This window comes from Lissotriton helveticus, chromosome 2_2, assembly GCF_964261635.1.
Source record: "Lissotriton helveticus chromosome 2_2, aLisHel1.1, whole genome shotgun sequence".
In the NCBI taxonomy this organism is placed as follows: Eukaryota; Metazoa; Chordata; class Amphibia; order Caudata; family Salamandridae; genus Lissotriton; species Lissotriton helveticus.
This window is the reverse complement of record NC_136060.1, coordinates 403791772-403806314: the sequence shown is the minus strand read 5'-3', so window position 1 is coordinate 403806314 and position 14543 is coordinate 403791772. Positions and strand designations below refer to the sequence as shown.

At 48.2% G+C, this 14543-nt stretch overlaps 1 protein-coding gene across 1 annotated transcript; it reads right to left on the bottom strand.

The window, feature by feature from the left end:
- Positions 1-291: 291 nt before the first annotated feature.
- On the bottom strand, positions 292-11343 carry NKX1-1 (NK1 homeobox 1). Its single transcript, XM_078678895.1, has 2 exons — positions 10860-11343; positions 292-1837 (listed from the first exon to the last, which is right to left on the bottom strand). The coding sequence occupies exons 1-2, from the start codon at positions 11341-11343 to the stop codon at positions 1131-1133; spliced, it is 1191 nt and encodes a 396-aa protein (XP_078535021.1). The 3' UTR covers positions 292-1130.
- Between the last annotated feature and the right edge of the window lie 3200 nt (positions 11344-14543).

Sequence of the window (14543 nt, the reverse complement as noted above, 5' to 3'; positions counted from 1 at the left end):
GCACCCCCACAGGTCTATGGGAGCGGGAAGCTAGTCCATGCCCTGTCAGTGCACCCCCACAGGTCTATGAGCGTGACTCGTTGTCTCTTGCCTTGCCAGTGCGCCCCTTGGGTATGAGTGGGAGAGTCCAGCTCAACCCATCAGTGCACCCCCACAGGTCTATGAGAGGCTAGCCCATGCCCTGTCAGTGCACCCCACAGGTCTATGAGAGGGAGAGGCACCCCTTGGGCCTGTTAGTTCGTCCCATCGCCTGCCATTTTGAAGCCCATGCTCCCCCCGGTGTCTGTTTAGTGCTTTGCTGTGTGAGTGCCTCATGCGGGTCTCATGGAATTGTTACCGCTGCCCTCGTTGGCGCGTGCTTTTTCCGGGTCTCGCGGCCTCTGCGCCCCTGCTTGGCGCCATCGAAATGAAATTGTGGTCAGCGTGGACGCGCAGCGTGCTCGAGAGCGCCAGCACCTACCTATGCCCCCTCCCATAATCTGTCTTGAGGGAACATTGCATCACCTGTGACGCATTTTTTCTCTGTGACTTTACATGGCACTTGGATGGTGAGGGTTTGGGGGAGGAAGGCGGTGGGCATTATCCCCAAGGCCCCACAATGCTGCAACTTCTAGTTATAGTTTTTTAAAGCAAGGTGTTCCTATTTATTTTTTGACAGCTAACAAAATGAATAGCAGTAAATGTTGCCAGATGATGAGAATCTGCACCCCTTCGGTTTTGCAAAACGTCTGGCATGTCCCATTTGTCCCATATCACCTTTTGGTACAATGTCTGTCTCTGGGCCTCTCTGCCCGCAGCCCTCCTGGTCTCGTGCCCTGTGCTGGGCACACCCTGGTTCCTCCCGGGGCTGTGTCTCTGGGAGGGGGTCTTGTCCCTGTGGCCTCTTGTCCTGTGGTGGGTGCACGAGCCCTTGCCCTGTGGTGACCCCCATGCGTCCTCCTGGGCTTCAGTGCGTCTGAACGGGCTCGTGCCCTGTGGTGGGCGCACTGCAGGGGACCCCATGTCTCTGCGGCGGGGCCCCCATGGCCATGTCCATGTCTCTGCGCAGGGCCCTGCCTCCCTGCGGGCCGGCCACGCAGTAAGTCCAGCGCCCCCTCGTAGGCCTTGGCGTCCGCGAGCCACGTCCCGGTCTATAAGTGCGAGGTGTAGAAGGCGGGCCCCCCGTAGCCCTGCGAGCTGAGCACGAAGGGCGAGAGCACGGCGGCGGCCGAGTGCGCGGGCAGGAAGGGCAGCTGCGCGGCGCACATGAGCCCGCCGGCGCCCGGGTGGTGGTGGTGCGGGCCGGCGTAGCCGTGGTGGCCGTGGCCCCCGCCGTGCATGGAGAGCGGGCCGCCCATGGGCGGGGAGTGGCTGAGCGGGCTGAGGCCACCCATGCCCCCGCCGCCGCCCCCGGTGGGCGCGCTGGTGTCCGCCCCCGGGTTCTGCTTCTTCCACTTGGTCCTGCGGTTCTGGAACCAGATCTTGACCTGCGTCTCGGTCAGGCTGAGGCTGAGCGCCAGGTTGAGGCGCTCGCACACCGACAGGTAGCGCGTCGACTTGAACTTGTTCTCCAGCGCCACCAGCTGCTCATAGGTGAAGGCCGTGCGCGCCCGCCGGGGCTTGCCCGACTTGGAGTCCGAGCCCGTGCGCTTGCGCTTGGGCTTGGCCTGCTGCGAGCCGCCCTGGGGGCTGTTCGGGGCGGCCCCGGGGCCCGGCTGCTGCTGCTGCTCCGCCCGCTGCTCCGGGGTGGCGCCGCTGCTCGGCTCGCTGCACAGCTCCTCCTCCTGCTCGTCGGCCTCGCTGCCCCCGGGGCTGGGGCTCTGCTCGGAATCCACCACCTGGTACAGCTCCGGGGCTTCTGCAAAAGAGAGGGGGCAGAGGTGTGAGCGCACGGGAAGCTTCGGAGCATTTCAGAGATGGTACAAAATGTGCAGTGCATCCATGACATAAAACAACACCAGCAGGAAAAGAACTAACACAGACTGGAAAGGGTGCACAGGTGCAACACTGAGCCGTGGTCAGGGAGGGAAAGCAGCCTCAGCCATGGCTAGTATGTTCACACCTGCTTAACCTGTGCAGGTGGCGGCCCTTAGAAACGGCCACGAGAACATGGTTGGACTATGGAAGCTCGTGAAGCTCTAAACACAGCCTACCGTGGTCATGCCACCATAGATGGGGCTGAGGGCATGTTGAGATCTTTGCAAAAGAAGCAGGATAGTCTGTCATATTGATACATTTCTAAACGTGTTACTGTTTTTAATAAAAGTTAGTTTGTTCATTATAGCGCCCTATGCACTCCACCCCACAGCAGAGACAGGCTTCAATGACAACAATACTGCTGCCTACAAATGTAATAGTAGTCACAGCCAAGAAGCTTACAACCAACTTTTGTTTTTTTGATTTTGGGATTCGCAAACCCTTCACCCACCGCAATCATCCCCACCAGGGGATGATGAATACTCCACTGGGCTGAGCCAAGGTGTGATTGACAAGGTCTCAAGCCAATGGCTGAAACAGGCTGGTGGAAGAAAGTCAAGGGTGGGTGTAAGGTGTGGAGCCTATAACAGGTACACTGTTAGCAATCTGCTGTTAAATCCAGACCTAAAATGTAGTCAAAGTGTGCCTGCATAATATGACCATTTTGTTAGTTAGGCCTCTCAAAGCTGGGCCCCCGTCTACAACTCCAGACTGGGCTAGTAAACCTGCTGTTTATTTATGGAACATCGTGGGGAAGTGTACATGTTCGTAGTATGGTTTATAGCCAGGGTCACTGGAATTCTGGAATTGTGTGGCGTTTTCCACGTAATGATGGATTTGATAAATAAATAATTATCTGCTACATAATGTGCAAATTTGATCAACAAACGCATAATGTTTCAAGCTCAAATGGATCAAAAGTTAAAAAAAACTCAGCAATACATGTTGCAGTGTAAGGCAAGGCCCTTTGCAAAGGTTGACTGGCCACCTTTTGTTTGCCTTTCACGGTATGTAAGTGTCAAACTAGTACTAATGAGGTGACACATTTGCCCAGATAGTGTTAACATCTATAAAAATAAGGCAATAGTAGCACAAAAAGTACCCCAAATATGACACATAAATTGCATTTTCTTGGTGCATAATTCAGCCCACCGTGCTGCATAATTTTGAACTCACCTGCTACGTATTCCAGTGGCCTTGCCTACAGCCATCCCAAATGTTAGTTATGTGCGGTTTGGCACTTTACATAGTCATATGACGACATTAAGTGTACTTTGGATGACACAACCTGGGCACTTTATTGTTAGGCTTCTCCGTATGATACCACCTGAGCTCTGGGTGGCACTGCGTGGGGATTCTAGGCAATTAAACAGATGTATGGTGACTTCCTCCAGGCATATAATGGCACGTGTGCGCTGGTAGTTTGAATTTGGAGGCTGTTTTATTGAAGTGTATACAAGGGACCACACTGACGTCACTGCCAAAGAGGTCTCTAGAGTCGGCCCCATCAGCTAGTTTTCTGAAGGGGAGTGGAGAAAGCCCCTGTCGCACAGGCCATGTTTAGCTTCAATCCCTGCACGTGTGGCTGGAAACACATCTATTCCGTGCGATTCCTCTTTGTAGGAAACGACACAGCCGAATTTTCAGTGAAAAAAAGCCACGTATATTATTTGGGAAAAAGTTACAGGTGAACTCGGAACGGGCCAAAGTAAGTAATTCCTGCGTCCATGTATAGTCTGCTCATTTTTAAAGTGCCCAGAACATTTCTAGAAACAGGCTTGCTCGTTTTGTACGTAGTCGGTTCTTTTATGCGAACCTTTCTAAAATATAGATAGGCTAAGGTGGAAGTGAACAAAGACTAACGGGAACAGAGCCCCATTACTTTAATTTTTATCTTTATTATTGGCGCTACTTTTTACAGCCACTCATTGCTCCTTCGTGGATTTTCAGTTAAAGCACCCTTTTTCTCTTTCTACAGTCGCACCTGCTACTCGAGGCACCTGTTCGTTTCACTTGTGCCGGATGCTTCCTCAGCCTAACTCTCGCAGCTGACAAGTGCGGTGGGCTGGAGTCTGCGAGGTGCATTCAGCCGGGGCACCTTGACATTCCTTCCTTCCAAGATCGGTAAATTAACGGGCACAAGATGTAGCATAGTTATGTACATCTGTTATGTACAGCGCTTAGAAACTGCTGCAGCGCTACATACAAGAAGCGGAGACGCGTCTGAACTGGACTCCGTCCCGACACCTCGCAGAGTCCCCGCTGCTACCCCGTAACTCCACCGGTTGCACAGCCATTATTCTTTTGTTATATTTCAACCACTGATAAATGTTTACGTCGCTAAACAAATTAATGACACCGCAACGCTTTGAAGTGGGGAAACAATACATTTTACGTGGCTAAAGTTTTATTTGGTGGGGAAAAAAAGCTAACTTGCAATGTATATTTTCTGCTACTTGTGCACATGTAAGGGAAGCTACTAAAACATTGATGCGTGTCGTTTAAAGTGCTCGGGGTTACCGTTAGAAGACGAACAGGAGACTTTTAAAGGAGAACATCAAAACCCCAATTCCGTCCGATGCTTCGAAGGTATATTTTCACTTTCCTTTCAGTGACACTGGGGTGAAATTGAAATGAATTGCGTTCCCGTGACTTTGTATTTGCCGAAACTTTTTGCAGTTTGAAGTGACTCGGGCGCACTCTTCAAGGATTTTTTTTTATCTGCTTTCTATTTTTTTGTTATTTCTTCCCAGCCAATAGAGTGGAAACATTGCATCACATTCTTTAAATTATTCTATTGATAAAGGACATTCTCCTAACCTCCTACAGTTTAACTTTAAAGCCGATTTATGACGATATGATTTTTCTGCGGTCACACTTACCAAAGTTTTTGAATTTCTACAAACGACCGATTAAATGAAAGGGGTATTGGTACTTTTCATTTTTTATAGGGACAGGGTATTACTTCGCAGTATAATTGCCCATAACATACAAAATACGAGCGTCACACGGTAAACGTGTATAATGGGTGATCTGTAAGTGTATTTTTTTTATTATAACTTGCAATATTACAGAAAGGAAAAAACTGCTGTGACAAACAATATCTGAACTTTGAACGTAAGTTAAGCCCCAAATGACAAAAATGATACAATAAGTGTCTACTTCTGAAAGAATTGAAATTGAATGATTTTCGTTTATTCTGGCAGTGACGCGAGAAATAACTTATTTTAAGCATACAGCGAAAGTATGTTATTTCTATACAGAAGGACAGCAGTGCAAACTTCAGACATTGTTTGAAAAAAGTTTCCTTCGGCTGCAAGTATAAACGTAGATACTTATACCTGAAACCGCAGAGGGAGTTAAACGAGCTTAATACACACATGAGTGCCTTTTCGATTGTATACAGAGGTTTTTAATAAAAATGTTTCCTTCAGGAAATTGTCTTCCGAAATTTACTTTTCTTCTACGGAGGGTTTCATTACACAATATATGTTAGAATATTTGAAGGTATTTCAGGCTGTTGTTTTTAAAAGTGGGCATTTTAAATCAAATTCGACATTACAAACCTCCATTTTGCTTTATCTGCACGGGCCTTAGTCGGAGGAAGATCCTTTTATAAAATGTGACTTTATATCGATTTTGTGTGGGTCGATGACGCATTAAGCCAAGTTGCGGCGATTCCTCGCTTTCTTTTATTTCGGCAACGAGTCATCAATGGAACAGAAGTTCCCCTTTGATGTTTGTCACAGGAGCTGCGCTGACACGTGTGTCGCTCTGCATACCTGATCACAGCCCTTTAAATACCCCATCATAGTGTCTGTAGTTAAGTTCAGAATCTTTCTCTGAGTGGACTTGTACTCACGAAGGACGCATAAAAAGTGTGTGTGTGGGGCGGGGACCTTACTGATTGGTGGTAATTGAGGCGGGTGACTCTTTAAAGAAGGCAAAGAACGCTGTTTGGTATGTTTGCATTCGTCACTAAATAGCAAAAAGAATAACTTATTATCTGAAGCCCTTGCTATCGTGCTTCGAAGCGCTGTAAACGACAGTTTTTACTTGTAATAGTATTCGGTTTATCCACTTTTTAACGGACAAAATGTTGAGTCTGCCAGGCGAGCACAAAGTTTTTTAAGAACTTAGCCTGCAAAACATGTAAGACATGTTAAATTAATGTTTATGTTCTTATGAACTGCTTTGGGAGAAAAGCGATTACTTTGTAAAAGTGTATTTTGATATATTAATTGACACAGTAAATATGATGGATCTTTTAAGTGTGGGTCGTTTATCGAAATTGTCTACATGGATGTGGACAAACACAAATAAACGTAATTGTTTCGAAATGTTCCCGTTTATTTGCTTGTATTTTTATGATGGAAATGGAAATAAGAGACTACACATGGACAAACAGTTTAATAGATGTTGAAATATGAGACACGGAAGCGATATTTAAAAAATGATCTTTTAGACAGCGTGTAAGGGAAAAATGAGATGTTTTGCAATGCACTCTCACATATGCGTGTCATATTAGTGCACATATACGTGTGTCATTTGCAGCATAACAATCGTGTGCTTATAAGCAGAAATCACTGCGTGTAGATATATTATAATGTACGTACAATCATTCTGTGAGCAGACTGACAGAGGTGTGGCCGGAGACCGTGCAGGGAGCGCAGGGGTCACTGTCGGGGAGGGGGGCGCTAGGCTGCGGTCAGAGGGCAGGCCAGGATTAGAAGGTCTCGGAGTCCCTGCCTGTCTCTTCTCTGTCCTTTCTTGTCCCCTCGGCCCTCTCTGCTTACCTCTGTATCTCGCTGTACCCCTGGTGCGACTCCGCCCACTTCTCTATTCTAGTGCACCCCGACCCGTCTTCTTTCCCTCTGTGTCTTTCTCCGCGTCTTTCTCCACGCCTCCCTGTCTCTTCCCGTCTCTCCCTGTCTGTTCTCATCTCTTCCTGTCCCATCCTATCTTTCTTGGCTTCCCTGTCTCTACGTGTATATTCTCACCTGTCCCTCCCCGGATTTTTCTGCACCTTCTGTCCTTGTGAATTTCTGTCTTTCTACCCGGTGTTTCCCTGTCTCTTCCTATCTCTCCTTGGTTTTCCTTCCCGCTTCTCCCTGTCTGTTCCTGTTTGCACCAGTGACCCGGTCCGCTCCGTGAGCACCTTTCTGTCACCAGCCTTTCGTGTCTCCAGGAACACTGTCGCGTGCTACCCGACTATCCCCTTTATACTTCCGGGCTGAAATGATTGCGTTGCACACACGCACAATACATTGATCTGCACTTTGTGCGTGTGTTTGTTTACACCCAGGAGTTTGTCATGAGCACAAAGCATGCCCACTTACAAACACACGTATAATAATCTCGGGTCTATTGTTTACAGACCTATGGATACTTAAAATCTTGCAGTTCAAAGCTGGTGACGTGTAGATACATACACCGGCTCACACGTATCTCTGTCTATGTGACTGTGCCCAAATGTATGAGCATGTGATAACACATATGCAAACACACACACAAACACGCATGCAGGGGACACAGACAGGGTTCACTGAGTCAGCAATAGACTTTGTCGTCGCCCTTACGTTTCAGTTTCTATAGGAATAGTTCTATACATGTAAAAACGTATCTATGTATTTGCATTGATAAAACTAGTTCTCGTGTAAAGTAAATCATAACGTAGGTATTTATAGAAGCGTAACTTTATATCAACTACCCGAAAAAACTCTCACACACGTACTCTCACATAGCTAACACACCCAATGACTCTCGCCACCTCCACGAACTCTCACTCTTTCATAAATGAACACATACCAGCTCTCCGGACATGCCCCTCTCTCACACACACAATCGTACATTCCCTCTCAGGCACGCACACACTCTCTTACGCACACGTGTTTTCATTCTCTCTCACACATTTAGCACCTTAGACATAGACTCTTACGTACATAGGTATGCACACATATAACACATTCTTCCACACGCGTGTGCACGCACATACTCTCACAAACCTATTCACTCGCTCGCCACCTCCATGCACACTCACACTTTTATTAATGGACACACAACAGCCCCCAGACACACTCACTCTCACGCACACACACACACATGTCCCCTGTCAGGCACGCACACATACACTCACGCACGCTTATTGTTATTCTCTCCCACAAAGCCCCTTACACAGTCTTTCTGAAGCACACATCTCACATGTATAGTTTCTCACAGACACTGGGTCACACGCACACACAAGGACACACACGCACTCCCCCTCTCCACGTGCGGCAGTAAATCACCGGCGGCTCCCAGATCCCGGTGTGAAAGTTGGAATATTTCGGTGGGGGTGAAAAGCAATCTGCAGCCTCGGTCGAACGCAGCCGCGATCAATAGCGGGCCCTAATAAGTGTAATAGGTTTTAATCGAGTAATTATCCGAATTGTGACCTTATAATTTAGATGTTAGCGGAGACTTTGCAAGCTGCCTGAAAGAGATATGCACGATTCGATAATAGGATATCGACCGGCCGGGGGGACATGCCACTCCGGGCCCGGCCCCCAGCGCCCGGCCTCTTTACGGTGCTAAGCACATTTTGCTTTAAATGTAATCGAAGGGATTTAATTGTTTTTCCAGAGATAACCAGCGTTTTGTCACAATTAGTCCGATTTCTCCTAAAAAAGAAGAAGCCAAGGGGAGAGAGAAAATTGAAACTGTCGCCCTGAGCGACCAGCAGCAGGAGGCCGGGCGGGGAGATGCCTTTGAGAAGGGCCGGCGTCTTTGGGAAGGAGAAGGGAAAGTCACTGCAGGGGGGTGGGTGGGGGTCACGAGCTGCCTGGAGGAAGGGGTGACTCTCTCTCTCTACATTTATATATATATATATATATATATATATATATATATATATATACACATACATATATATCTATATATACACACACACAGACATATATATATATATATATATATATATATATATATATATATATATATATACATGCATTGTCTATTCCTTTTGCTAATCTATCTAGCTCTCTCTCTATAGACTTGCACCTATATATTTGTGTGCACAGTAACGAGACCTGTGTAAGTGCCTCTAGAGTGGGGCAGTATGAATGTACTCTTTAGGTAAAATATAAAACCCGAGAGGCAGCTAACCTCTCATGCGCTTGGAAGCCCTGTGCCCACTTTGTCGCTCTCACTCGCTCTGGTGGTGATCAGAGTGTGTGCATTAGTGTTCTGTTTAATGTGCATGGGGGCCCTGATCATCACAAGCTGCGTTGTGCTCACCGCATTGGTGTGTAGCAGGAAGTGTAGTGATGGTGTCACATCACCTGTAAACGTGTTTACTGTTAGTGAGGTCTCTGAATCCGGCGGAAGTACTGTGTTGTGGTGCTTACAACCCGTGAGCAGTAGTGTGCCTGTGTCTTGCGCTAATAGATTAGTGCGTGGCTTCCATAACTTGTACTGTTGTCTAGCCCGCCTTGTGTACTTCTCACAAGGTCCTGGGTGTACTGTGAGCACCACACGGTGTGGGCGAAAGTTTTTTCGGAGCCGGCGTTCACTGCAAACTTGGTAGGTATCGTTCAGTGTGCATGTGACACTCAAGCCTTGTGCAGAGCCAGTGTTACACTACAGGCTCGGTAGGGTGCTGTCCGAGGTGCATGTAACACCCAGGGTTTGTGCAGAGCCGGTGTTACACTACAGGCTCGTATGTACCGTTCAGTGTGCATGTAACACTCAAGCCTTGTGCAGAGCCGGTGTTACACTACAGACTCGGTAGGGTGCTGCCCGGGGTGCATGTAACACCCACGGGTTGTGCAGCGGCGGTGTCACACCGCAGGCTCTGTGGGGTACCGTCCAGTGTGCAATTAACACAGGGTTTCTATGTAGGCTCTGTAGGGAAACCGTCCAGGGTTCATTTACCACGGAGGGCTTCTGCAGAGCCGGTGTTACGCCACAGGCTGGTATGTACCGTTCAGTGTGCATGCACAACTGAGGCGTGCAGTCTCTACTTCATCAGTCTTTTATCCCTCCGGGTGTGTAATAGTTTGTCTTTCAGCAGGTGGCTCAGTTCTTGCACTGAGATCCCATCCTCGTCCTTTCCTGCCCTCCAGCTGTGGCCGCTAATTTTGGAGCATTGAGCATAAGACATTCACTGGCAGTGCACGGTTATATTGCAGGTGAACTTTTAAATATGTACTTGTATTACTTTTTGGAAGTTTACCACCCTCTCTCCTTGCCACTCTTCACGACGGCTGCGCACAGTGGTAGTAGAACGGAGATGGGGAACTTTCACATCCGGGTTTACTTGTGTCATTAGTTTAACAGGTCAGGCGTGCAGTCTGGAGCTCCTGTGGTGTTGGGTACAGTACAGTATGTGTGGGGTGAGTAAGGGAATGGTGCATTGCTTTATCAATTAGTGCAATTACTAGAGCGCCACGCGGTCCGATGTCACTGCTCCGCCTTTTAACCTTGTGTTTAGCCTCCAACTCACAGGTAAGCAGCCTGGAATAGGGAGAAGAGCTCCTTGCACGCTTTACTTTACTTTCAGGTTTGAGTCACTTGTGCACGTAAGGCTATTTTCACATTTGGTGAACGTCAATAGAACATGGCATGCACCAAAATATGGATTTGGAGGAAATCAACACAATAAGATTTGGGAGCTGATCGTAAAGTGTGATTAGATTGTATTGCACTAGGAAACGTACTCGCTTGAAGTATTAACCATATGAAAAAACAAAAAAAAGTACATAAATACAAAAAACAATAACATATCTTCAGCTGTGACTCTAAAGAGAGTTAAACCACAGACTGTGCACTAATGGTGCGTGCCCTATGCATGGTGTGCACTTTGGGTGCGTGTTGCACTAGCGCCTCGAAGATGCCACAGCCCGGTGGACCGCGATGGTACTCACTGTTAAACTCGGGCGCCTTGACTCGGGGCTCGTAGTCTTCGAGCAGCGCCGGGTCCGTGCCCTCGGGCTTGGGCTCGGAGGCGGCGGTGATGCCCTCGGCGCTGGCCTTGCAGGGCGGGGCGCCGGGCCGCTTCTTGCTGTTGAACTTGTTGGGGTCCAGGATGTCCAGCACTGAGAAGGAGGTGGGTCTGTGCACGGGGACGGCCGCCACTTCGGGCCCGGGGGTGTGGCAGTGCGGGCTGCCCCCCGGCAGCGCCCCGGGGCACGGGTAGGCCGCCGCCGCCGCCTCGCCGGGGCTCTCCATGGCCCCCGCCGGAGGCGCGGGGTCTCCTCCCGGAGCCTTGTCCCGGCCCCCGTTCATCAGGGTCCTCTCGGCGTCTGCTTCCTCCTCGGTCCGCCTCCTGCCAGGCACGGGCTCAAACTCCACTGTGCCAAAGCCCCCGTGGCGGTGCGCACCGGTGAGGGGGCCTCGGGCCAGGGTCATAGCAGGGGGCCCCGGAGGATGAGCGCCCCGGAGAGCCCTGCGGAGCGCGGGCAGGTGCGGGGTGGAGAAGGATGCTCCCTCCGGTGCGGGGGTAGAAGGATGCTCCCTCCGGTGCGGTGATGCGCTCTCAGCTGTCCGTCCTCCTCACGTGGCACCAGGGGCAGGCACGCTCCCCAGCCCGGCGCCTCCAGCCTATTTATACATTCATGCTCAGCCCCGGCTGTAATTGGCTGCAGAGGAAGCCCCTCACCTCTGGCGGTCTGCGGGCCGCATCCTCCTGGCGAGAGGTGCCTGCCGTGTGTGTCAGAGAGGGGGGCGTCTGCGCCTCCGAGCGGGGAGGGGGCTGGACAGGTCTGTGAGGGAGGAAGGGGGCTCGGTGCGTCTCTGAGAGGGGCTGTGGGGTGTCAGCGAGAGAGTAGAAGTGAGAGGAGGGACTGGGTGTGTGTGGGGGGTGGAGGATTTCTCTGTTTGGGGGTAGAGGTGCTGAATAATTCTGAGGCTGAGCGAGAGAGGCAAAGAAAAACAGCGGGCTGCAAGTGGGACAGGGCTTTGCATTTGTCTAGGAGAGAGGGAGCACTTGTGTCTGTGAATGAGAGCGCTGGGGAGAGAGTGGACTGACTAAGAGGTGAGGCCTGTGAGTGAGCGAGCCAGGAGGGACCGTGTGTGTCTCACTGAGGAAGAGAGAGAAAAGCCACTTATATCTGTGAGTGGCAGAGATGATGTCTGCGAGACAGGTATAAGGGGGCATGTTTGTGACAGGTGGACAGAGACTGCAGTTGTGAAAGTGTATGTTTATGGGTGAGAGGGAGCAGGGAAACATGGAAACTATGTCACAGGCTTCTGTAAAATATGGGTTTCATCTTCACAATGACCGCCCCCAAAGCACACTACAGAACTTCACTTTTGCTAGAGTGAATATGTGGCGAGGGAGAGCGAAATTATGTGGCAGGGCTATCTGAACTGTGCAGGAAGAAAAGAACAGTGTTCAGCACAATCTACAGCTGTATTGTTTTGATCAATTTGAGGTAGAAACAATTTTTGGGGAAGACTGTGCATTCTATGGCAAGCATGGTTAATTCATAATTATGCAGTAAATGTCACATCCACATAATTTCCTAATTCAGCAGGCTCTGATCAATGCCCAACCAACAATCTATTCATGAAAGATAAATGCTGTAGTGTCTTGCGAGTTAGAAATGATGGCTCCTGATAGACTCCGTAGATCTGTGGCGTAAGTGTTAGAGCGGAATGCAGTGAAGATTGGTTTAGAATATTGAGTTCGTAGTTACACTCAGATGAATAACGACATGTAATACTAAGCTCCGTGTGTGGTGTAGTCATTGGCTGGTACCTGGGCTGGGGAGAATACTACAACTGGTGACGAGTCAGGGGATAAGTAACCTTAAGATAGTTCTCTCCCTGACAGTTTGCCATGGGCTAAGCAAACTGCTTGCATGCTCCACGTGTGTTGCAGTCAAAGTATGGAACCAACACTTAAAGCACGTGGAGTCAAAGTGCAACTCCAGCTGCTGTAAAGAAGTTGAAAACAATGAAAGCATTGCAAATAAATCTACATATCAGTGACCAAGGACCTGCTGGTCACACCATACATGAAAGTACTATGCTGTTACAAAACATACAATCACACATAATACTGAGTGATAACGCTAAAGGCAGACAGTCGCGGCCCGTGGAGGGAGTTGCGGTGGGGCAGAAAGGCGTGGCGGTGGAGGGGCAGGGTGGGGGTGCTAAAAACTGGCATATGGATAATTGGAGGTAAGTAAACAATTTAATTAATAAAACGAATTTTGTAGCGTGCCCTGCATCGCAAAATGCATCGATGTTATCGAAGTGTGATTTCACTAGGGGTACACAACATTTTGTTTCTCCACCTTGCTCCATCACGTTGATTTCTTGGCATGGCCAGTTACTGTTCCGGATACATAGAAGTCTTTACCACTGTAAATGCTCCATTGAGAGACGACGAAAAAGAATGTTTCATTTCATTGGTCACATGAATGTTAGAAAAGTTTTAAGAAAATCAAACAAGCCATTGAGAATACTAGTGAAATGGCATGCTTCAATCCGAAGCGTCATACAGAGGTTGTTGTTGGTGCTAGCCCAGTTGAGTTAGATGCTATCCTTGCACAGCACAATGGACACCTGAAAGCTCGAAGGCATATTGTGGCTTAAGCAAGTAGAAGTTTGTCCCAAACAGAACATGCTTATTCACAAACAGAAAAAGAAAGTTTAGCCGTGGTATATGCTTGTGAACATTAGCATGTATTTCTATATGAAAAATCTTTAACATTGGTATCTTATCATCTAGCTTTACTGACTATATTTGGAAATCCAAAGGCCAAAATGCCTCCTCGTATTGACTGATGGGGACTATGGTTACAAGAGTATAATTAAACCATTGTGCATCATCCAGGGACGGATCAGAACCCTGCCGACTACTTTTCCAGAATGTCTATACAAGGTCATGGTACTCCATCTAAGACGCCTGAGGCCTATATTAACGTCATAGCAAAATCCAACAAACCAGCTGCCATTTCGTTATCCCAGATTATCACTGCCACGATCCATGATAGTGACGTGTTAAAGATGAAGGAAATTATTACACATCAGTCTTCGAAATAACACACTTGACCACTCACCAGTGATGGGGAATATCAAAAATACAAAAAACGTCAAGGATTAACTGTCCATAATTCAGGGAGGAGTTCTAATACGATGGTCGAGAATTCTGATTCCAGAGAGTCTTCGACAGAAAATAATTGAAGTGGCCCATGAAGGATATTGTGGAATCATTGCCACAAAACGTGCTCTCAGAGAACAAGTCTTGTTTCCTCATCTTGATGACAGGGTTGAAAAATAATTAAAGGTCTGTCATATCTGCAACTGCCTTTTTACAAAAACTACTCACCACACCCTACACATGACTCCCAAAGCATACATGGGAGAAAATAGCTATTGTTTTTTAAAAAAGATTTTTTTATTAACAGCACCATTTAACACAAATACAATTGTTACAGTAATAGTGTCATCTGTATATGTCATTTACAATTTGTACAATCGTCTTATGCCCCATTTCTAGGTGTTCCATTTGTCCAATGTTTTTAAGCCACTTCTTGGGGGAGCCTCTGGACTTAAATACTTCTTTTTTGGAAATCATACATTTATCCATCTCCTGAGCC

What these genes read in the sequence shown, in the direction of transcription:
- NKX1-1 (XM_078678895.1), bottom strand. Translation starts at nt 11,343, where the DNA reads ATGACCCTGGCCCGAGGCCCCCTCACCGGTGCGCACCGCCACGGGGGC. An exon ending in CAAGGCGCCCGAGTTTAACA is followed by an intron (nt 1,838 to 10,859) that starts GTGAGTACCATC and finishes TCTCTTTTGCAG; the next exon opens with AAGCCCCGGAGCTGTACCAG.